General features: G+C 58.3%; 1 protein-coding gene across 1 annotated transcript; it reads right to left on the bottom strand.

Annotated features, from left to right (window-relative positions):
* Positions 1 to 3,915: 3,915 nt before the first annotated feature.
* Positions 3,916 to 23,140, bottom strand: ADORA2A (adenosine A2a receptor). Its single transcript, XM_012661008.1, has 3 exons — positions 23,098 to 23,140; positions 12,961 to 13,516; positions 3,916 to 5,675 (listed from the first exon to the last, which is right to left on the bottom strand). Exons 2-3 carry the CDS (start codon positions 13,296 to 13,298, stop codon positions 4,772 to 4,774), a joined length of 1,242 nt encoding a protein of 413 aa, XP_012516462.1. The 5' UTR covers positions 13,299 to 13,516; positions 23,098 to 23,140; the 3' UTR covers positions 3,916 to 4,771.
* Between the last annotated feature and the right edge of the window lie 419 nt (positions 23,141 to 23,559).

The raw sequence follows: 23,559 nt of genomic DNA, 5'->3' as shown, positions 1-23,559 counted from the left end.
TAAACCAGGCTCTATCTCCCCTCACTCCCCTTTCCAACCCAACTAGAAAATGTGGGTGGGTTGAGAAAGAACAGAAAAGAAAGATCAAAACTGTGACAACCCTCTGACAACATTTTAACTTGAAAATTGCCTCCAAATGGATGGCATAATTCTGCGTAGGCAGATGTAAATCAGGCGCAGATTTACTCAGATCTTCTTCCTTCTTATTTCCTAACAAACACCCAGAAGAGATGGGGCCCTGAGCTGCCTGCCGCCCTTTGAGAGGCTAACTGGACTTGGTCTGCTCTGCAGAGCCCATCCCAGTTCCTCAGTTGGGTGTGACTGTCTCCCCCTGCAGACCCCCAGAGCTTGTGTCTTCCTCATACCCTCCCCAGACCATTTCTGGCTCATTCTCCTCAGTCGATTGTTGCCTCCCTGTGCACCCCGCCCCCCAGGCTCAGAGTGCATCAGTGGGTCCTTGCTCATTAAGTGGCTGGGAGAGAGACAGAGAGCTAGGAGAGAGGGCTCAGGTCCTACAGCACTATCTGAGGGCTTAGCTGGTCATTCGGTGCCAGTCTAAGTGGCCAATTGTACAACATCCCACCTCCCAAAAACCAAAAACGCTTCCTTGGACAAAGCAAGGAAGTGTGAGTCGTTCCTTGCAAAGCCTTTCCCACTGGTGGGAAAAAATCCCTCCCTCAGGGGACCCTAGGTTGGTTACACCTGTCACCTGCCCAGCCTCATGCTGACTCCCCAGCCTGGCCTCTCCCTGGGCCCAGCCCCTCTCCAAGCCTAACTCGTGGGAGGCAGTGGAATTTGTCAGGAAGTTCTGCTGAGCTTCTCTTTCTCCTCTGGAAAAAGAAAGGGTTGAGCCAGAGGGTCTAAAAAGGTGCTTCTGGCACCAGGCTCTGTGTTCTCTGTGTTTGTCCCCTCCTTCGAGGCTGTGTGAGTCATCTGACATTCTCCCGCCCCCTCCCCCGGCTCTGCAGCCTGACAGGGGGTGTCCTAACAATGACAGTGACTGCTAATGATGAGTGACAGCTGCAGTGAGGGGGCACCTTGGGACAGAGAGGGCAGGGGTGTGGGAGGTTCAAGAGCTGGTGGTGATCTCACACCCTTACAGAGCAGGAGAGGGCCAGGGAGGGACCCACTTGCCTCACAGCACACCTTGGTCTCCCAGGTTCGTCCCCTCTAAGGTCATCTCTCCCATCAGCAGAGGGACATTGCCTAGTGTGCTCAGGCAGCACCTGTCCGGCACAGGAGCTCAGGGAGAAGGTGTCCATCCACCCTGGGGAGAGCCTGTAGCAGTGGCCGTGGTGGGGAACTGCAGGGCATGGCAGGCTGGGAGCAGCATGCTAGGCACAGAGTACTGTCCTGACCCACCTTCCCTGTGGCCCCAGGAGCAGGGGCAGGCTGCACAGAACCTTGCTCACTCCCTGAGCAGTTGGCTTCCCCCAGGTTCCTGCTTCCCCACCACAGCTGAAAAGAAGGCCAGCCTCCCATTTTTGGGATACCGAGTCTCAGGAGATCCAGGGGACATTGGCTGCTCAGCTCATTTCCTCTCACTCCCCGGCAGCCAGTCTTTGCTGTCCTGCTGTGGTTTGCCACCCCTGGTCCGCACACAGAACTGTGGCTCTATCTATCTTCCTCAGTTGCCACCCAGAAGAGTGGGCCTTAATACAAACAAGGAGAGCTTCAAAGCAGGGATTTGGGAGGGGTGGCTATTGGAAGAGGTGACAGGGTAGCCCTCCAGACGGCCTGTCTCTCATGAGGGCCAGTGATGAGCCAAGACCTGAGGCAGGCCTCTGCTCTCTGGCTTCCCTGTGGCCCTGGCCATGCCTGCTGTAGAGAGGGGCTGGGGCCGCCAAGGACATGGGTCTGTGATAGGACCCTTGTGCTTGGACAGGCCTGAATGAAGCATGCCATCCACCCCTAGCCCTTTGGGAAGAGCAGGGAGAGGGCAGAGGGGCCCTTAGAGCTGCAGAGCTTGGAGCAGACCGGGCCGCAGCCAGCAGCAGTGGGGACCAGGGCAGAGCCTGCACCCTGTAGGGCTGGGTAGTTTCTCATTCCCTTCATGAGGCTTCACATCTTCCTGGTGTTGTTGCTCACTCCCTGCTGTTGAGGTGGGCTCTGCCCACAGGCACGTTCATGTTGCATGTGTGTATTGTTTTATGGTCAGAAGGATGACATATGTATGTGTTCATGTCTGTGCACACGTGCTTACACTTAGGCTTGTTCACAGTGGGGATCCACACGGGGTGCGTGTGGACATTGGACACCAGGCCCCTGGGGACCTGAGGAGGCCTGGGCGCCAGAGCTGGCCCGGGGAGGACTTCGGCACACTCGTACCCAGAAGCCTTTCCTGAGCCCCTGGCCCTGTCCTCCCAAACTGAAAGCCTGTACCCAGGTGGCCCAGCACCCATAGCCTGGTTCCCAAGAGGTCTCACAAAAGGCTTGAGAGACAAGGTTTCTTTCTTCCCCCTTTGTAGTTTTCTTTCTGGCGTCTCTCCACCAAGTGGTGGTGAGGACCGATAGCATCTGCACTTGTGGCTTCCTCAGGCACAACCCAGACTGCTGTTCCACCCTCAGCGCACAGGCAGTGCAAACCCCCCGAGGGAGCAAGCTGGTGTGGACAGGGAGTGGCGTCGGTGCATTTATATCAGTGGTTCTTAACCCTGGCTGTTCATAAGAACCCCAGGAAGGTACTGCTGCTTGCGTCCACCCAGGCCGGTTAATCCAGCGTCTCTGGGGCAAGGGGCTCTTGCTTCAGTATTTATCCAAGCTTCCTAAGTGTTTCTTCGGTGCAGCCAGTCTAGAGGACCTCTAATACCACCGTGAGATAGCTGAAGCAATTCTGTGCTAGTTTGGGGATAGTGACACGTGCATGTATGTAGTAAAAAGTATAAAGATGTGCAATGGAAAGAAATGAAATTCAGGAAAGTGGTTGTTTCTGGACACAGAAAGCAGGGTAATGATGTGGGGAGGGGTCAGATGCATCCTCTGTAATGTTCCATTTCTTAAGCAGAGTGGTGGGGACATATTATTTTATACTGTTTGTTTGGTTGAAATAGTTCATCATAACTTAATGGGGAAAAAAAGGGCATAGATTTTGCAGTCGTACAGAGCTGGGTTTTTAAGTTCACTCTGCCACTTACTAGCTGTGTGACTGGGGCAGGGACTTCACCTCTCTGAGCTTGTTCATCACCTGTAAAACAGGGCTTCCAGGGCTGTGTGATTGCCCATGAAGTTCTAACACTTCTTCCCGGGTCCCAGCCTGAATGAGACTGAACTGGGACAATCACAGCTCCCTGCCAACGCCAGTCAGGAGCAGGTTGCTAATTGCCCCCAGCCCTCAGACTTCTCTGGCACAGAGGATGGCACCATCTTCCCAGGCAGGAGGCCCCAGAGGCAGGTGTCAGCGCAAAACAAATCCCTTCCTCACAGGCTTCTTTTGCTGGGAACTGGGGGAGGGAGACTCTAGGGGAAGGCAGTCTAGCCCCAGTCCAGTTCTGTCTCCAGATACCTCTGCAGCCTCTCAGCTGGGAGGTAGAACAGGGCAGGATTTGGGGGTACAGCTCTGAGAAGGTAACATGCGAAGAGATTGTCCCCTAAGGATGTCAGGAGGTAATGAGGGAGGGAGGAGCCAGTTACCACACCAGGAATGCCTGGGGCTAGAGGGTGAGCAGCTGGGGAAGGAGCCCCATCTCCCACAGCCCCTGTGGGCCCTCTCACAGAAACACAGGTCTGGGGGCCAGGCATGGGCATGTGGACTCTGGAGCAACCAGACAGCCTGTCGCCTCAAGGATAGGAGCCTGGGGAGGCCCCGGGGCAGGCAGGGTCTGCACGCATTTGCACACTCTGTCACACACATACCATACACACCCGTGTGTGTACTCGAGGCCTGGTTATGGAGCAGGGAAAGGAATCAGACACCACTCTCATTGGCCAAGCTTAAAACACAATGTGGCTCATTTTTATTTTATCTCAGAAAAACACATTCCCTTTAGAAGGAAAGGCAGTTAGACAGGGCCTCTAACTGGGCCGCTCTGAGCTGCCCCTACACACGCCCATGGCCTGCCAGCCAGGACCTCTCCCCGGGGGCCTGAGCCCATGTTCTGGCACTGGTCTGTTACAGCTCTCTGTCCTTGATCCCAGCTTTGTCACCCCAAGAGATGGCCCTGGGGCTGAAAAGTACATGGCGGCAGGAGAGGACTCCCTGGGCAGAGACTCTGGTGCCAGGGTAGCAGCAGGACTGGCAACAGACCCAGCAGCCAGGGAAGGAAAGATAATAAAATAAAAAGGATTTCCTCACACTTACATTTTCTCCTGGAAAAAAAACTGTCAAATGCCACATCTGGGCCCAGAAGCTCCTGGACCCCAGGAGTCTAGGGAGGGTGATGTGTGTATAGCAGGGGGCCTGTGGGAGCCACTCCCCAGCTGCAGGGCCAAGCCAGTCTGCTGTGCCACAGCTGCTCTGTGGAGACAAGGTGGCATTTCTAAATGCTCTGGAATAGGGGACTGGGCCCTGCCCAGCCAAGACGCTGCTGGTGCTGTGGCCCTGGCCTGGTGCAGAGGCTCACAGCACGAAATATCTGCTTCCTTGGACCCCCAGCCCTTCTTGCTGGGCCTCATGCTGCTCCAGCCCAGGGCTCCCTCCTCTCAGTCCAAAGTGGGAACCGGCTGCCCACAGGGTCTCCCGGGACACTCATTCTCTTCTCCCAACAGAACTGGTCCAGCCAACCAAGAAGATAAAGATTTTCTTTACTTCAGAAGGGGCAAACTCCATGGACCATCAGGACACTCCTGCTCCATCCTGGGCCAGGGGGTCCTCTAGGCCAGGGGACTCTGGGCACACGTCCTTGAGCTCGTGGCCAAGGAGCTCCACGTCAGAGAGACCCATGTCCCCATGGGACTCATGGGTGCTCCCTCCACTGACCAGCCCCAGGGCGTAGCCATTGGGCCGCCGCTCAGGATGGGGAGCGCTGCCGTTGGCCCACACCCCTGGGGGGTGGCCATTGAGGCGGAGGCTGACCTGCTCTCCGTCACTGCCATGAGCTGCCATGGCCCGGGCACTGGTGCCAGCTGCCTTGAAGGGTTCTCGCTGCCTTAGGACGTGGCTGCGAATGATCTTGCGGAAGGTCTGGCGGAACTCACGGATGCGGTAGGCATAGATGAAGGGATTCACGACAGAATTGGTGTGGGAGAGGACGATAGCCAGGTACATGAGCCAGAGAGGGGCATGGCTGCACTCCGGGCAGAAGAAGGTGAAGCAGTTGATGATGTGCAGGGGCAGCCAGCAGAGGGCGAAGAGCCCCACGATGATGGCCAGTGATTTGGCCGCGTGGACCTCTTTCTGCAGCGTGGACCGAGCCCGCTCCCCAGGCAGCGGCTGGCTCTCCATCTGCTTCAGCTGTCGCCGGGCCGCCAGGAAGATCCGCAAGTAGACGCCCAGCATGAGCAGCAGGGGCACCAGTACACAAGCAAAGAAGTTGTAATACACCATGTAGTTCATGGGCACCACGTCCTCGAAGAGACAGGCCACCTGGCCGTCCCCACAGCCCTGCGAGTGGTTTTTGCCCTCCGGCTGACCACAGTTGTTCCAGCCCAGCATGGGAGTCAGGCCGATGGCAAATGACAGCACCCAGCAGATGGCAATGATGCCCTTGGCCCTTGTGCCAGTCACCAAGCCATTGTACCTGAGGAGAAGAGACCAGGGTCAGAGATCTGAGAAACCAGGGTTAGGAAGGGCCAAGAGTTGAGAGACACAGAGTGGACCCTGCTCCCCCATTTAGTGGCTGGAAGGTCTCGGATCAGTCGCTTCCTGCCTCCTCGGCCCTGTATCTATCTTCTTGTGTTAAGTGGAGGTGGGAAGCCTCGCCTTCCTCACAGGCTGCTGGGAGATAACGAAGAGTAGGCACCCCAGAGGTGGAAACCACTGTAAAAACGTCCAGGTGATCATTAAATAGTTTTAGGAGTAGTCCTGGGACTTAAATAGTTTGGTTTGAGGGGAGAAAGAAGTATCACCTCCATGTCGGTTGAACGTTGTTGATGCTACAACACGTTTCCCTTCAGAGAGTGGGACAGGTCTTGGGGGCAGAACCAGCCAGATCAGACCTGCAGGTGTATCAGGCCTCTCGTACTCCATGCCCTGTTCTTCCCCATTTGACTTGGGGTCTCAGGAGAGGCAGCACAAGGGGGTCATGGAGGGGTAGAGGTCTCAAGCCAAATGAGATACCATTGCTTCCTTCCAAATCCACCCACAACCCTCTGGAGAGAAATGAGATAATTGCATCTTAACATTTATATGGCGATCTTAACATTGAAGAGGAAATACTCGGATGAGGTACTGAGGTCCAGAGCATAGGAATCTGCCTCGGATCACTCAGTATTCTGGAGAACCTCCTGATACCCAGGCCCAGACTCCAGGAGAGGCTTGATCTGCCAGCCAGGAAGCAGACCTCAGCCCCGCGGGAAAGGTGGCATAGACTTTATGAAAGAATGGACAATCAGGCTGGGTGAGGTGGCTCACACCTGTAATCCTGGCCCTCTGGGAGGCCAAGGTGAAAGGATCACTTGAGCTCAGGAGTTTGAAACCAGCCTGAGCAAGAGCAAGACCCTGTGTCTAAAAAAATAGAAAACTTAGCCAGGCATTATGGTAGGTGCCTGTAGTCCCAGCTACTTGGGAGGCTGAGGCAAGAGGATGGCTTGAGCCCAGGAGTTTGAGGTTGTAGTGAGCTAAGATGACACTACTGGACTCTATCCAGGGTGACAGAGTGAGACTCTATCTTAAAAAAAAAAAAAAAGGACAATCAAAAAAATAGTCTCAGGAAGGTATCCTCGATCATCACTGAGGGATGACCTTCTGTTTAACAGTTTTGATTCTGCAAGACCAGACTACTGTCCCCTCTACCTGGTGGAAACCCTACTCATCCTTCAAAGTCGGGCTAGAGATTTTCTTGGAGAAGTTCCCTACCCAAGCACAGCAAATCCCTACCTCATCCGGATCCCCCGACGGCAGGACTTTCCTGCATCCATGTCTTCATTGCCGGCTCTGAGACAGGGACACACAGTAGGTGCCAAGGAAAAATGTGTTCTACTTAATTCAGAGTTGGAAACATTCACAGAAACGATCTGGTCCCTGGGTGGCAAATACAGATGCCTACAGGTAACACCCGCAAGAGGCAGGGAGGTGGGGTGTTTATGTGGTCTGCGCTGCCGTGCAAAATATACACCCACTGTTACCAGGTCTCAGGAGGGGCCGGAGATCTGACTTTCCAGGTAAAGTCTCTCAAGATTTAAATTTTGTCAACTAATTCAAATTAAGGAGAAAAGAAAAACCTGGTGGCTTCTGACCTCTAATCTAGTCTACCCGCCTCGTTTTACAGGTAAGGAAGCTGAGGCCCAAGGACAGGAATGGACTTGCCATGGACATCCCAGGAGCCCAGAGGCAAGTCAGGCCAAGGTGAGTCCATCCTTCTGAATCTCTTATGTCAATTCTGAATCCACACAGTAACCACGCAGGCCCACGCTCAGGAGCTCCTTAGCAGTACCCAGCAGGGGCTTGGCCACCTGCAACAGGACCTCAGCAGGAGGAGGGTTACGGACTTGCCCATTTCTGCCGAGCGACAGAGAGCTGCCACTGCGTCGTCTCCTGTCCTGCAGCCGCAAATGTGAAGTCGCAGGCCTTTTTTATTCCCCCACTCATACTTAACATAGCATTTACTCTGTGCCAGGCACCCATTTTAGTGCTCTACAAAGAGTAATTTATATAATCCTCATTGAATGGGAGGCTACATTGATTTTTATATCTTTCCTGAGGAAAGCATATCCCTGCCTGTGTTCTGGACCTGGTGCATTTCTGTAAACAGCAGTCTTCTGAAACTTTGTCTCTGATCCTCAGTTTCCTCCTTTGTGAAATGGGACTGAGTCCCGGACCTGTCGGCACTGCCCCCTAAGGGCAGAATGTAGAACAAAAATTACAGGGAGGCAGATGGCAGCTCAGGGTAGGTAAGAACTTTCCAGCTGAGCTGATCACAGGAGAAATGGGCTGCCCTGAGCAGTAGTGAGTTTCCTGTTGTCTGAAGCAATCAAGCAGAAGCGAGCAGCCACAGGGCAGTACAGAGCTGCCTGGGCCCTGGGGCCACCTGCTTTGCTGGTTTTCAAATTGTTCTCCAGCAGCAGACCTTCCTCCCCACATTCCCAGGAAGTCACAGAGGCGGAGCTGCTGGGGAAGAGAATGGGCTTCATACGTATTTACTGAATCAGTGAGTGGTGGGGACACCAGGGCCCAGCCCGGAGGCTTCTAGGAACACGACATGGAAATCCCTGATCTGTCCAGTTGTCTATTTGTACAGACGAGGGAACCCCACGAGGGGAGTCTTCATTGCACTCTGCAAAGACAGCCCAAAACAAATGTTAATAGCACTTGCCTATATCTGCAAAGAACACCTCTGGAAGGGTTCCCACCATTGCCTTCAGGGAGGGAACAGCATGGGGGAAGGGGCTGGGGGGACAACTTCCCACTATTCTATACTCTTGTTCTTTTTTTTTTTTAGACAGAGTCTCACTCTGTTGCCCTGGCTAGAGTGCCGTGGCGTCATCCTAGCTCACAGCAATCTCAAACTCCTGGGCTCAAGTGATCCTACTGCCTCAGCCTCCCGAGTAGCTGGGACTACAGGCATGCGCCACCATGCCCGGCTAATTTTTTCTATATATATATTTTTAGTTGTTTGGCTAATTTCTTTCTATTTTTAGTAGAGACGGGGTCTCGCTCTTGCTCAGGCTGGTCTCGAACTCCTGACCTTGAGCGATCCACCCGCCTCAGCCTCCCAGAGTGCTAGGATTACAGGCGTGAGCCACCGTGCCCGGCCTCTTGTTCCTTTTTAATGTTTAGCGCATGCAAGTATTATTTATATTTTAAAAAGCAAAAATAGATCAATTTTGTTATTCAAAAGAAAGCCACTTAGGCTGAGAACCCTAGTGGCCAGGGGCCTGGGACAGCATCGGGGCCCAAATGGAACTATGGCAGAGCCTTGGCCAGGCCCAGCAGCATCCCCTGGGCCACATCTGTGACTAACACGGTCACATCTTGGCCTTCCAGACCCCAGACATAGACCTTCCAGCTGCAAGAGGTGCCAAAGCCATCCAGCATGACATTTTGCCATTCTAAGAGGCCCAGTGTTGTTAGGGGATGCAAGTGCCAGATCTGCTGCCCACCCCCTCTGGAGGTGCCCTCTGCATCCCCGCATCCTCCAGCTGCCCCTTCCAGGGGGATCCCCGTTACCCACATTAGGGGCTCACCCTATGGTCCAAGAATATGCCCCATGATCCTAGGTGGGAATCTGTGTGCTTTTGTACCACACTGAGGAGAAGGTGGGGCTTCCCTAGGTTGTCCAAAGGAGTCTTAAAGAGCCACTGACCCACAGGGGAAACCCAAACTCCTTCCCCTGGCACGGACAGGCCTGAGTCAGCCTCCACCCTCCCTGCCCACTCTCTTCATCTCTCTGTCACTCAGCAGCCAGGTCACCTCTCCCCAGCCTAGTGCCCACATGCTCATTCCGTCCTCAGGGCCATTACCCAGGCTTTAACCCCTCTCGACGCACCTGCCCCAACACACGCGCCAGGAAGACCCTGCCTATCCTGCAGGACTCATCAGGCGTCACCTCCTCCAGGAAGCCCTCTCTCTCAGTCCTGCCCTCCTTATAAGTCAGCTTGATTCACCACATAAGACTTCAGGCTTCGGCACCAACTGCCACCCTGCACCTTGGCCTGTTCCTCGACGAGTGAGGGCACCCACCAGGGCTGCTGTGAGAGGCAGGAGACAGTGGTGCAAAATCCCCTGGGATGAGAAGTCTGCATCTCTTGTTCTGAGTCCTCCATCCTCTGGGGACACACAGAGCCGCATCTCCGCCTCTGGCCCCGCTTTTCTCACGGACATACTTGACTGGGCCCTGCCCCAGCCCAACATGTTTGCTGCACTTGGGAAAGAGTAGATAGATTTTTCTAAAATGGAATTCTTTAGAAAAATGTAACAGTAAGGGATACAGCCCTGAGGTTCGGCATCCAGCGCATTGATCAGAGACTAGACCTCGGAGTAGCCAGTGATCTTTCTCAGTGGAGCAGGAAACAGCGGAGGCTGCGCTCCCAGCTGTGCGGGGCACAGAGGCGGGGCGGGAGGAGAGGGAGCCCCAGCCAGGCATCGACTCCAAGCACCCCCTCACACCCAGCTTGCTCTCAGGAGCCCCTACATGGACACCTCCACATGCCCAGCAGCCCAGGGGCCTCAAGGAATAGGAAAGTGAAGGGACCAGAGGGCCAGGAATCCATCCACATCAGGAGATGCTCCTGTGTCCTTCCCTGGCTCTGGCTTCCGCATGAGTAACAGGAGGGTCATAACACCCGCCCTGGCCACCACGCTGGGCAGGAGATCAAAGGAGACACTGTGCTAACATCCTTTGCAACTGTAAAGCTCTGCCCATGGCGGGGAGAGAGCAACACGTCATCCTCCCCGTCAGCTCCCTGTGGAAGAGACTGGCCAGAGCCTTCCAGAGCCTCACCAAGCACAGCTCAAAGGGCCCATGGTCTGGATGGAACTGAAGTCCAGCTCCCAAAGGTTGTGGAAGTCAGGATGCAGACAGGTGGGGGAGGGGGCTGGGGGACAGCTCCATGGCTCCAAACCTCTAGCAGCTCAAGAAAGATCTGAATCCCTACCCCATCTGCCCCACCGACCTCCACAGGGTCCTCGTCACTCTCTTCAACTCACTGGACCCTTATGATACCTTTGTGAGCTCAGAGGGACAGAGAGACTTATCCCATTTTGTAGATGAGGAAAGAGGCCCAGAGAGGGGCACTGGCTTTCCATAGCCACACAGCATATCCCATCCTCCTACGTCAGGGATTCTTGACTCTCAGAAAACCAAGAGGGAGCCAGGTGCGGTGGCTCATGCCTATAATCCTAGCACTCTGGGAGGCTGAGGTGGGAGGATCACTTGAGGTCAGGAGTCGAGACCAGCCTGAGCAAGAGTGAGACCCCCATCTCTACTAGAAATAGAAAAAATGAGCCAAGCAACTAAAAATAGAAAAAAAAAATTAGCCAGGCATGGTGGCACGTGCCTGTAGTCCCAGATACTTGGGAGGCTGAGGCAGGAAGACCACTTGAGCCTGGGAGTTTGAGGTTGCTGTGAGCTAGGCTGATGCCATGGCACTCTAGCCTGGGCAACAGAGCAAGACTCTTGTCTCAAAAACAAAAAACAAACAAAAAGAAAACCAAGAAAGAAAGGTAAAGACAAAGAAAAAAAAAAGATGAGGTCCTTTAAATTGAGAACAGCAGCCCTGATCCCTCCCTAGAATATTCCCTTTGAATCACAGAAGAAAGTAAAAGCGAGGCCTCTGCTTCCCCATGGGGTGTTCCCACCTGCTTCCACCAGTGTCTGGGCTCCGCCTGGGCCCTTGACATAGACTCTGGGCCTCTGTGTTCTGAGCTATCACTGACACACCTGGACTCTGCTCTGCCCCCCTAGAGCAAGGGGGATGGAGGCTTGGGGGCACAGGCTGTCCCACAGACTGTACCTGGAGTTAGACAACCTCTAATTCGGCCCCCTGTTAGGGCCAGCCAGGGTCCCCTTCTCCTTTGACAAGGGTTCTAGACGCTCCCTGGGATATAGAGCATCCACAGGGCAGCATGAGGACCCAGCTCTCCCCTTCTTGTGAGCAGCTTAGTGTGGGTGCCTGCTTCCCCCTTAGAGCCCAGGAGACAGGAATGGTTACTTGGTGCGGGTTCTGGGACCGCTCCTCAGCAACTGAAGTCACAGTGGGTGGCAGGCCACATTCCTTCCCAAGCCTAGTCTCAGCTCTGCTACCAACTCTTTGTGTGGCCCTGAGACAGCTGGCTTCCTTCTCTGAGCCTCATTTTTCCATCCAGAAGATGAGAGGAAATGACCTCTGAGGGTCCCCTTGGGTTTGATGCTCTAAATTTCCATTTGCTCATTGAACTTGGTGCTCCTCTCTGCTGGGTCACCCTCAGCCTGGAGTGGGGCTGCTTGGGACCAGCTTTTGGGAGAATCCACCATGGGGACAGCCTACCCTGATTCTTGAGAGTTGCCACCTCGAGCCCTGTCCACAGCCTCAGGGCCTGCAACCACCCGGCCATGGAACCTGGCTCCACGATGGAGGGCTAGGAGGTGGGGCAGGAGGTCCCTGGGCTTCCCAAGGGAGGGACGCACTTTCTAGCCTCATCTGTGGCCTGGGTAGGTGGAGGCCACACCAAGTGAACTCAGCCTCCGGGAAAATCTTCATTTACACAATACTTGGCTGAAGTCACTTCACAAAAGATTCACCATAAAAACCCCCTCCAACAGCCAGCCCTGTGTGCACAGCCTGCCTCCAAGACCATGAGTCCTTGGTGACCTAAGGAGCAACAGAATTTGCATATAGGTCCAAGTGACTCACTGTGGCATTTGGCCAAGTCACTTCCCCTCTGTGGGTCATTTTCCTAATGTGCACACTGTGAGGCCCGCCCAGAGCCGCTGGGGGAAGGTGGGCGGTGGGCGGGCTCCTGCTCTGAGGTCCTGCGGTTTCTTGCGGTTCCCCATCCACCCCAGGATCATGCAGGCAGTTTTGCTCTTGTATGTGAAGAATCGCCCAGATGCACTGGCTTGCAGTGTGTAGGTCACTGGGCCAGCGCTGCCCTCTCAGCCCGATGCCATGCTTGTCTGTCAGCAGCCAGAGCACAGCTGGCCACAGGCAGCCCAGAGTAGCCTGGGGTCGGGGCAGGGCTCTGCCAGTGGGATCCGTTAGATCAGCATGAGCACTGGCCATGTGGCAGCCCCGGGCAGCCCCTGCTGAGCCCCAGGGCCCTGTCCTCAGCTTGCCGTGCTGACGCTGCAGACCAGGCCCTGACCCTGGGCTCACCCCAGCCCCAGACACAGACCAAAGCCTGGCACAGGCAGCCTCTGCACAGACGTAAGCCCCAGCTCCACTCACCGCAGTGGGATGCGGATGGCGATGTAGCGGTCAATGGCGATGGCCAGGAGGCTGAAGATGGAGCTCTGCGTGAGGACCAGGACAAAGCAGGCGAAGAACAGGCAGCCATGGCAGGCAGCGCAGAAACCAGTGCTGATAGTGATGGCAAAGGGGATGGCGAGCATGCCCACTGCGATGTCGGCCACCGCCAGCGACGCCACGAAGTAGTTGGTGACGTTCTGCAGGTTGCTGTTGATCCACACGGCCCAGCACACCAGCACGTTGCCCAGGATGGCCAGCGCGGCAATGGCCAGCTCCACCGTGATGTACACCCAGGAGCCCATGGTGGGCATGGCCATAGACCGGCAGGCTCAGCAAGGACGCGGGCTGGGCCAGCTCACGGTCCATAGCTGCAGCCCAGCCGCCCGCCCGCCTGGCCCAGACCCCGAGCCCCTTCCTGCCAGGGGGCTCTCCAGGGGTGTTTTCACAGACGACTCTGAGTCTCCCAAAACCAAGCCCTCTCCAGGGGCTCCGGTGGCAGCACCATGGCTCAGCCGGCTTCAGGGTTCCTGAGCACCTGCAAAGGGAGAGCTCGGTGAGAAGCTGAGCAACCTGCAGCGGGGTGGGCCCAGTGTAAAGCTCCCCGCCCCCACCCCACACCCGCCTGGCCCCTGGAGGACCCTACTGCTTCAGATCCCACCCACCTACAGGCCGGTGTCAGCCTGAGGATGACGCCCACTGCCTTCCCTGCCTAGTTTGCTGTGGTCACTGCCAGGAGGCAGGAGAGTCAGGATTCTGACTCCCATTGCAGACGACATAGGCCCAGAGAGGTCCCTGAGCAAAGCTGCTTCCCTTGGTCCAGCGGGATTCCTGCCAAGACGCTCATGCAAACCCCTCCCAAACGGGCAGCCCCTCTCCCAGGCTCTGCAGGATGGATGCAAGAGGGACCCACGTGGACAGGGCATGGCCAGGCCCCTGCCAAAAGTGTGGGTCACCCCGGCACTTTCCGAGGCTCCTTGCATTGCCCCCACCTTGGGTGTTGGGGTCAGAGCCTCTCCCACCCTGGACTCAGGATGAGGATCAGCCGCAATCTCTCTTTGCTTTCTAGGGGAGCGGACAGTCTCTCAGTCAGACACTCACGTTGGCTCCCCATGCTCCATCTCTCAAACCTCCTGTGGCAGCCTGGCCCAGTCTCCTGGGTCCTGCACTCCCTGCCAGCCCCACGACCCTCCCTCTCTCCTGGAAAGGCCCCTCACCTCTCAGGCTGTCTCAGTCCCGCCCACTTTCTCTCACTGGGCCAGCTTCTTAGCCCCCTGACCTGTTCCACACCCCACGAGCTCTCCTGGGACATACCCGTGCCCACCTAAGGACTGCACAGTTACTGGACAGGCCAAAGGCCCCTGGAGTGCTGGTCTGCAGGGATGTGGGGAGCCATCTGTTCCTATCTTCCACTGCCAGCAGAGGGTAAGTCCTCTCACGCTACTCCTGGGCCCGCTGCCTCCAGGTGCCCGTGCCAGCCAGCTGCACATCAGGGTGGGACTAGTGCAGCAGCAGCTGCTCTGAGGGAGCCGCCCTGCTCCCTGCCCTCCTCCCACCTGCTCCTCTGCCTGGCTGACAGGAGTGACTGACTCGAGTTTGGTGCCAGGCAGAGGGCAGGTGCTAAGCCAGGACTCACTGGGGGACTATGGGCAAGAATGTTTTTCCTTTCTGGGCCTCAATTTCCTCACTGATACAGCAACATGGTTGGACCCCAGATGACGTCTAGGGGCCACTTTAGTTCTCACTCATGATTCTCTGAGAAGGAAATAAATAAACAGATTCGAAATGGCTCCCCCAGCATCAAAAGACATGTCACAGAAACAAAAGGAATTACTGACACCTCTCAGAATTAGAAGTCAGTCTCCCAGCAGGCCTGAGCCCAGCCCAAACCCTGTGTTCCCCTTTGAGCTTGTGAAATGGTCTCAGTCCAAGCAGCCTCTGCTCACTGAATTGCCTCTCTCTGAGAGCTAAGAGGCCCCCCAAATCCACCTCCTTCCAGTCCTGAACCTTCAGGGGCAGCAGCCATCGCCTTCCTGGACACAAGAGGCCTGAGGCTGCCTTTCACACGGGCTCGGGCAGCCACAGCTTTCCTCCCTCCAAGATACAAGAGATTGAGCAGGACCAGCAGACTCAGAAGAAGGCTACTCCTGGTCCCTAGCCATGTTCGAGGGCCAGCCCTGCTCCCCAATCTACCAGGAAGTGACACAGGGCCGAAGGAGACGAACCCAAGTTTCCTTTTAACTCCGATGCCGTCAGTGCCTTGGGTGGCTGGAGCTGGGATGTGCCTGGGCTGCAGCCACACCTTTGGGGAGTCCCCTGTGCCCAACATGCCCTTTGCCCCCACTGGTAGGCTTGGAATGGAGCATCTGACACAGGCCAGGGAGCAGGAGGAGAGAGGAGGGAAGAGGAGGCCACAGCCCCTGTGGAAACTGAGGGGTTTGAGCGGCCTGCAGCAGTTGGAGAGGGCTGCATGTTATTGAGCCCCTGCTTTGGACGGAGCACTTGCCAGCTAACCGCTCACAAAGAGTGTCCCTGGCAGAGACAGGCCAGACCAAGTCTCCTGGTGCCTTTCCCAACCACACAGAAGGCACATGGTTGCCCCTTGGTGCTCCTGGACTGTAGCCTGGAGCAGCATTCACCAGGGGCCCGCCCAGCAGGCCCCCATATAATAGGTACTGGTGGAACCAGCGCCAGACCCAGCCTGCCTCCCACGCAGGTGCTGGCCTGTGGCCCCTGTGTGGCCTCCCAGCCCGGCACCCACAGCAGCAGAAGTAGCCCACCGTCCAATCAGGCCCAGCGAGGCCTCGGGGAGACGCCTCTGTCCAAGGCATGCTGCCTCTGAACACCAGAGCCTCCTGAGGAGAAGATGACAACCACCTGACATCCTTCGGGCCCTCTCTAGCGGAATCTGCGTTGAAGGATGCCAGGACCTTCTGCCAATCCAACCAGCCCAGGCTAGAAGGCTGACATTGTCCCAGACCATCCTCCAGATTCAAGGGTCCTGCCGGGGGCAGACAAGGCAGGACATACCACGTTTCTGCCAACGTGAGGCAGCCGTGGGGGCTGGACTGACCACACCAGCCAGGATGCCTGGCTCAGAAGAAGCCTTCAAGGGGCCTGACGCAAGCCTCTGTTCGGCAAGGCTCTCCCAGCAGCTCTGGGTGCCTGCCTGCGTACCCCCAATTCTTAGGCTCTCCCTACCACCTTCCATGCAGTGGGTCCCCATGCTGAACAGCACTGGATGCCGATATCCTTCCTGCCTACACTGAAGCCACCTTCCTGCTGTCCACATGTCTCACTGACTACAAGAGACCCTCCTGCCCGGCCAGCCTTGTACAGGGCTAAAGACACACCCAAGGCTCCCGCTGGCAGGGTCTGCACGGGCGACCTCACTGCGCATCCTGCTCCCGCTCTGCCCCTTCCTTCAGCATTCCTGCAGGCTCTTCCAGCTGCTGCCAGTCCCACAGGCAACCTGGTTACCTGCCAAACCAGATGCACTCACTGCTGTCCCCCACCCTCACCCCCGGCCCGAGCAAAGCAGATCAGTGGAGCCAGAAGCACCCTTGGAGCAGGCAGAGGAGGGATGAGGCTGGGAGCACCTCCTGCTGGAGGTCTGCGGGGGAATGATCTACCCAGATGTAGGCTGGCAGATCGGCCCGGGGCTTGGGACACCCTGCCTTGTAGCCTTTGCTCAATTTCTGTGGTGTAAATGCTCCCACTGTGGCTGATTTCAAGCTACTAATGTGTCATTGACTGGAATTGGGAAGCAATACTCCCAGGTGCCAGCCACCACTAAGCCACCAAACCCTAGGCTGAGAGGCCACCTGCCTAGATGCAAGGACACCACACCAGACCCTCCTGAATAGCTTGCGCAGCCTGCTCAGGAGATTAGGGAATGACGGTCATCCGTGATCTCGCTGGCCCCATGCATGACCCCTTTTTACAGATGAGGAAGCTGAGGCCCAAAGAGGTGAGGTGGACCACTCTCGGCCTCACCAAGAGCAGTGAAGGGTGGCGCAGGCCCGGGGGATGCCCGCAGAAAGCATAGCAGCGGGAGGGCTTACAGGGCTCTCTGGCCCCTCGAAGCCTCCCTCCCTTCAGAAGCCTCCCAGTAACAGGAAGGTCGGAGGCCCAGGAGGGGGTGGGTGCAGGGCCAGGATCTGGCAATTTCCTATCCCTCTCTGTTGGCTCTGTGTATCTAATTAATCCTTGAGTCATCTGTTGCTAGCTGGGAGGGGAAATTAAGTATTAATAATGTAATATTTCCCTGTGATTGTCCCTTGTTGAGGACAGGGCAGAGGGTAGACGCTGTCCCATATAAACTGGGGACACATGCTGTGGAACATGCGCGATAAGCCTTGAAAGAACAACCGTGCAGGATTCCTAGCAGTCAGACTCAAAACCGCCACTTCTTCCTGCCTCCCTCCTCACCCCCACCCCGACCCGCCACTTTAATTAAAACTCCATTTAATCAAAACCCACATCTCCTGGTCCACTTCTGGCTCCTTGTATGTCAGATTAGCAAGGCTTTCTGTACACATGCCCAGATGGTGGCTGAGACCCCCCAGAGCCTGCTGGACGGAGGTGTCCGCTGGCTTCCAGGCAGTGCCCTGCACACCTGCTCCGGGAGCGGCCATGGGCAATGCACAGGGCACTGTGCAGGGACTTGGACCTGTCGCAGCCACACCAGGCCTGTTCCCGGGCGCCAGAATCCCAGCCTTAGAATCCTCCTGCTACTTTCTCTCTTTTTTCTTTTTTTTTTTTGAGACAGAGTCTTGCTCTGTTGCCCAGGCTACTCGAGCGCAGAGGCATCATCGTCGATCACTGTAGCTTCAAACTCTGGGGCTCAAGCTACTTCTTCTGAGTCGCTGGGACTACAGGTGCGCGCCACCACGCCCAACTAATTTTTCTATTTTTTGTAAAGAGGGGGTCTCACTCTTGCTCAGGCTGGTCCCCCAACTCTTGGCCTCAAGTGATCCTCCCTCTTCAGCTTCCTAGAATGAGCCACCACGCCTGGCCAAAATACTGCTAATAGAAATACTTTCTAATAGAAAACATTTACCCAGCACCTACGCCATGCCAGGCAGCACCACAGGGAGCTCTGTGTCCCCTGCTGCTGTGCCTGGCCCTGTCTGGGCCGGTCCTACGGCAGAGGCTCCTCGGAGGAAAGAGCCCAGGAGTTTCAGGTGCTTCAGGTAGCTACTGTCACTCCTGTCTCCAGGACCTCAGGTCACACTTAAGATAAGCTGCAAACCACAATTACAAAGCACAGGAGGAAAATGAAGGCTAAGAAAGATAAGCAATAGCATAAAAATATGGAGATTAATTCATCCCTGAAGAAAGGAAGGTACTAGAGCAATCCAATAATGATTTTTAAAGACATTTAGGATCTTTGAAGAGATAAAGAAAGGAATAGCATTTATAAACAAGAATGAGAACTTATGAACCAACCGACAGAAAGGAAACAAGTACAGGTGGATGTGAACAAGAAATAATACTGACATAAAATCCTGGAAATGACGAGCAGGGACTGAAGAACACAGGGGATGTGAGCGCCTTCAGCCGCGCACCCAGTGGAAGAGGCAGTTGGGGAATTCTCACAGACACCTCACAGAGACAAGGTGTACGCGGAAACAGCCGAAGGGCACGGAAGGTAGATCAGGGAGCACCAGTGTGTGTCCCGCAGCAGCTCAGCAGCAGCAGCAGGGAGCAGCGGCTGGACCGCAGGCCGCTCGGGCTCCCAAACACAGGCCCTCAGCTGGCTCTGCCTGAACTGGCGTTTGGGGTAGCCTGGGCACAAGCCTGGCAGAACACCAGGCCCCACGACCCACCGAGCCCCTCCCCAGCTCATCAGCAGCAGGAGCCTTTGGTGCTGCCTGGAGGTGAACGGCCACCAAGCGCTGGCTCCTCTTCCCTCCCTGCTCCAGGGTTGCACAGCGGCTCCCACTTCAGGCGCTGGGTGCAGGCTGGGCCCAGTACCCAGGCGCACCTGGCGGCGCCCCTGCCCCCACCGCCCGGGGCGTGTGGCTGCCGCTCTCTGCTCCAGGGTGCAGGATGTGGGCAGGAATGGGGCAGAGCAGCTCCTCGCAGCTGGAGGAGGGGGGTACTCAGCAGCCTCACATCACCAGCCCTGGGGGCTGCCTCCACCTCGACCTCGCCCCTGCCCGCAGGGCCTGCTGCAGCTCCCTGCTCCCCACCAGGGCCGGAATGGGCCCTGCCAGCCCCACGAGTCCAGGCCAGATGCCAGAGAGGCCACAGGCCCCCAGTCCTCCCCACCTGAGGTGGCTACTCACCCCCTCACATTCGGCTTCACCCGACAGCCCCCCTCCAAGGGGCCAGATCTCACACAGAGGTGCTGGGGGCCGCTCCTGCTCCATCACATGCTCCCTGCGAGCTGAGCAAGAGGTTTCCCCTCTGCACACGGCTCCTCGTGCAGACACAGGCTGCGGCGAGATGGCATCACGTGAAAGGCTCAGAACCTGCACCTCCCTCAGATGGCGGATGACGGGTTCTATGCTGCCTGAAGAGGGGACATGGGGGTGTCTCTAGATGGCCCTGAGAACAGGGCCTGGGGTGGGACCCTGGCAGGAGGCTTGCAGGGGCGGTGCTAGGTGCAGGGCCCCAGGGGCTCCCCTCAGGGCAGCTGTGCTGAGGGTGGGAGGGACCCACTGCTGGGGTCCAAGGGGCACAGGGGTGACAATGCAGCCTTGGAGACTGAAGGGAGGTGGGGATCTGGGCCACCGTCACCGCCAGGTGCACCCCCACCACCCCAGAGCCCGGCCACTGCACCATCCCCATTCAGCAGCACCCACCCAGCTGGCTCAGACTTTGCAGAGGCCAGAGAGGCCAGAGGTGAATCCCTGCCACAGATGGGCAGCCTGGGGCCTCTGGGCAGAGACCTGCAGCCCAGACACCAGAGGAGGCACCTAAGTGGCACCACTCGCCGCTGCTCAGCCAGCTCAGGCAGCCTCTCCTCCAGGTGACAGCACCTGCCAAAGACCTGGGCCGGCAGAGTAGCACATCCGCAGAGGTGGGAGCCACGGAAGGGCAGCCCCAGCCCCAGCCCCCGCCCAGCAACAGGCCCACAGGAGGGGGTGTGGGCCCAAAGGGAATCCTGAAGGCTTCTCATAGGAAGGGCCATCTGGGCTGGACTTGGAGGACACGGAGGTGAAGGGAAGAGATCGGGAGAGTCTAGCAAAGAAAGCAGCCCGTGGCAGCTCAGAGGCAGTCAGAGAAGGCCTGACGTAGTTCTGGAAAGCGGAGTCCTGCCTTTCCTGTGTGCCGGCCTGAGGGGCAGCTGCTCTCCCCTCCATCTGGACCCTGCTCAGTCTCTGGCAGGATCCCAGGCCTTCCAGTTGCAGGGGCCGGGGCCCTTCCTCTCTGCCACCAAACTGCCTCTTCCCACCACCCAAAGCCCCAGACCCTGCCCAGGAGGGAGCAGTCCCTGGGGGCTCCTCTCTGCATCCCAGCTCTGTTCCCTTCCCTCATCAGGGACCAGCCTTAGGCTCTGCAGCCCTCTGCTCCCTCACCTCCTCTGACCAAGTCCCTCGGGCCAACCCCTCCCTTCTGCAGCCCCCAGCGCCTCCTGGGGCCAGACCCTCCCCTGGGGGCTGGGATCCTCCCTTTTGCCTACTTAGCACCTGACTGTGGTGGTCTCCGCTCCGCAGCATCCCCACACACACACCAAAACCCCTTCTCAGCCCACCCTTCCCACCTTCGTGCATCCGGCCGTCCTGCCCTCTGCTCTCACGCATGCGCATCTCTTGAGGGCCCGATTTGAGCTGCACCAGGTGAGACAGACCCCACAAAGGCAGGCGGGATGGCAATTCCAGCTCATCCTGGGCTAGGGGATTCAGGAATCAGGCAGGTTACAGGTAGGCAGCAAGACCTACTTTGGGATTTCAGGTCACTGCTGACAGCTACCAGGGGCTGTGGTCTCACACAGCAGGTGCTGCCCAGGCGCCCATGGGTCCTGGGCTGTGCGAGACATGATGCCCTGAAGCCACACGCTTGCTCCCAAGCCAACTTCAGTTCACACGTCCCTCTGCCAACAGCAAGCCCTTGTGGTGCCCCCTGGCCCTTGAAGCTAACACCCTTCCACCAGGGTTCCCCAGCTCAAGCACAGACCTCGACCTGCCTCTGGTCTGTCCTTCCCTACCCTCCACACAATGCCCATCTCTCGCTCCCTCTCCATGTTAGGCGTCACTGGGATCATCATCCTTGTTCTACACATGAGACAGCGGATTCTGGGGAGAAGTGACTTGCCAAGCGAGTGAGCGAGGAGGCAGGACCAGAACCCACAACCCAGGTTAGACCATGGAAATCGCCCCACCCACTGGGCATCCCTTGAGGCTGGCCATTGCGTTCTTAGGCTGTGGACTCCTGGGGCGCAGGACCCAGGGTGCTCAGGAACCTGACTTCATTGGCCAGTATGGGGAGAAGCGACTTGCAAGCCCCCGGTGACCAGCCAGTCCAGCCCGGCCCAAAGCCCGCCTCCCGCCAGGCATGCCTGGGCTGCCCCAGCCTCCTTCGGACTGAACAGGGAAGCTGACTCAGCCCAGAACGTGGTCACACTGAGGGGACACGGATGGAGGGTGCTGGCTGGGATTCACTTGAGAAACACTAGGACCTGGGAGAGCCTGAAAGGCAAGGGCAGAACAGTGAGGTGTGGACACCATGGCCAGTGGACTAGCCTGAGAGGAGCCCCTGCCGTGGATCTGCTGGGACTCAGGGTGGGGGCTGCCCACAGGGCACAAGGCTGTGCCCAGCCCCACCCACAGCCGCCAGGAACAGCACAGCAGGCCACCAAGGCAGTCTCTGACCCCACAGCATTCTCTATGGTCTGCTGTGCTCCAGCGAGCTCTCCACCATGGTCCTCGGAGCCAGGACACCAGGGGCAGCCCTGGAGGTGGCATGAGGAGTCACCAGGAGGGTGCAGAGTCTGGGAGCCCAGGGGGAGCTGGGCCGCAGAGGCAGAGCAGAGGCAGCCTGAGCTCCAAGGCTGAGGGGAGCCTGGGCCCTGTGGGCGGCCGACCCCAGGAGACCACGTGCTGCCTCGACTGGGGAAGGAGAGCTGGCTAGAGCGGGCAGCCGCCACGCCAAGGGCCAAGCGAACACCTGCTCCTCCCCCCAGGGTCCCAGCTCCCCAGCCCAGGTGCAGCCCTGGGTCTCTCCTTCCCACCGCACAGTCGGGGAAACTAAAGTCTAAATGCCCAGAACCCTGGGATCTCTGCTCCGCGGCCGGCGGCCCCTCCTCGAGCTCTTGGGCCGTCCTGAGCCAAATCCCTCGAGAGCCGCCACCATTCCCGCCATTCCTACCTCTGCTGTGGCAGCCAGGCAGACAGCCAGGACCAGTCCGAGACGCGCACCCACGCCCGCCTGTTTCCCGGTCCCTCCTGGGTCCCCTAAAGCCCAGTTCCCGCCACCGCTGTACACAGGACGCACCCGCGCTCCCAGCCCCGCGTTCCAGACTCTCCTTTCTCACCGCGCCCCCGGCGCTCGGGTGCGGAGCCTCTGCTCCCGCCGTGCGCTCCCCGAGTACCGGTCCGGGCCCGGGGTCCCCCTCCTGTACAAGTCCTCTCTCGTCCCGGGGGTCCGGATCTGTCCGCCCTCGGGCCGCGCCTCTGCGTCCCCAGCCCAGCCCTGGTCTAGGCGAGCCCGGAAGGCTCATCCGAGCGCGCAGGGGCCGGCTCAAGGCGCCCAGACGGACCGACGGACGCTCCCCGCCCATTACCTGCGGGTCCAGACGCCTCCCCGCAGCCCCCGCCGCTCCGACCGCGGCGCTCGCCCTTCCCTCCCGGGCTGCCCCCGCGCACCTTCCGGCCCCGTCTGGGGCGGCTCACAGGGTCGGCACGCCGCCCCCCGACTGGGCTTACGGGGTGACCGCGCCTGAGCCGCCCCTGCTCAGCCACGGGGCAGGGCTCCGACCCGGACGCCGGTGCGCTCGCTCGGGCGGCGGGAAGGGGGTTGGAGCGGGGGATTCCCGGAGGGGAGGGGGACCCGAACCTCCCAGCCCTCCCGGTCCGGAGCCTCAGACGGCCCCACGCCTCCCGGCCGCCCTTCCAGGATCCCCAGGACCCCCAGGACCCCCGGGTCCCCGGACCCCGGCGCCCGGCTGACCTGCCCGCGTCTCGCGCGCCGGCTCCCGCTGTCTCGGCGTCCGCTGGGGCTCGGGCTCCGGCCGCGCCGCTCGCGGGCGCCCCCTGCAGGCGGCTTCCAGACCGCGCTGCCCCCGCCCCGCCCCGCCGTGCGGGGAAACCGAGGCCTCCGACGCAGGCGGAGGACCAGAGGCGCCGGTTCGCGAGGCCCACCGACGTCGCTGGCACGGCGAGGCCGTGACGGGCCTGGACCGCGCCGCATCCCTCGACCGCGACCCGCCAGCGTGGCCCTCCCAGGCTCGGAAACGTCCGGGCCGGCCGCCTCCAGCGCCACACCCCCTCCTTTTCCCTGAGTCTCCGGCCCGTCCTGGAGTCCCTCTCCCTTCCCTTTGAAGCCCTCCGGGTCCCACCCTCTCACTCCCTCTCTTCCAAGAAGTCCCCAGGGCCGCCTCTGCTGTTTCTTATCAGAGCTGGGCTGGATGTG

Source organism: Propithecus coquereli, unplaced genomic scaffold (assembly GCF_000956105.1).
Source record: "Propithecus coquereli isolate 6110/MARCELLA unplaced genomic scaffold, Pcoq_1.0 Scaffold698, whole genome shotgun sequence".
In the NCBI taxonomy this organism is placed as follows: Eukaryota; Metazoa; Chordata; class Mammalia; order Primates; family Indriidae; genus Propithecus; species Propithecus coquereli.
This window is presented reverse-complemented; position numbering and strand designations above follow the sequence as displayed.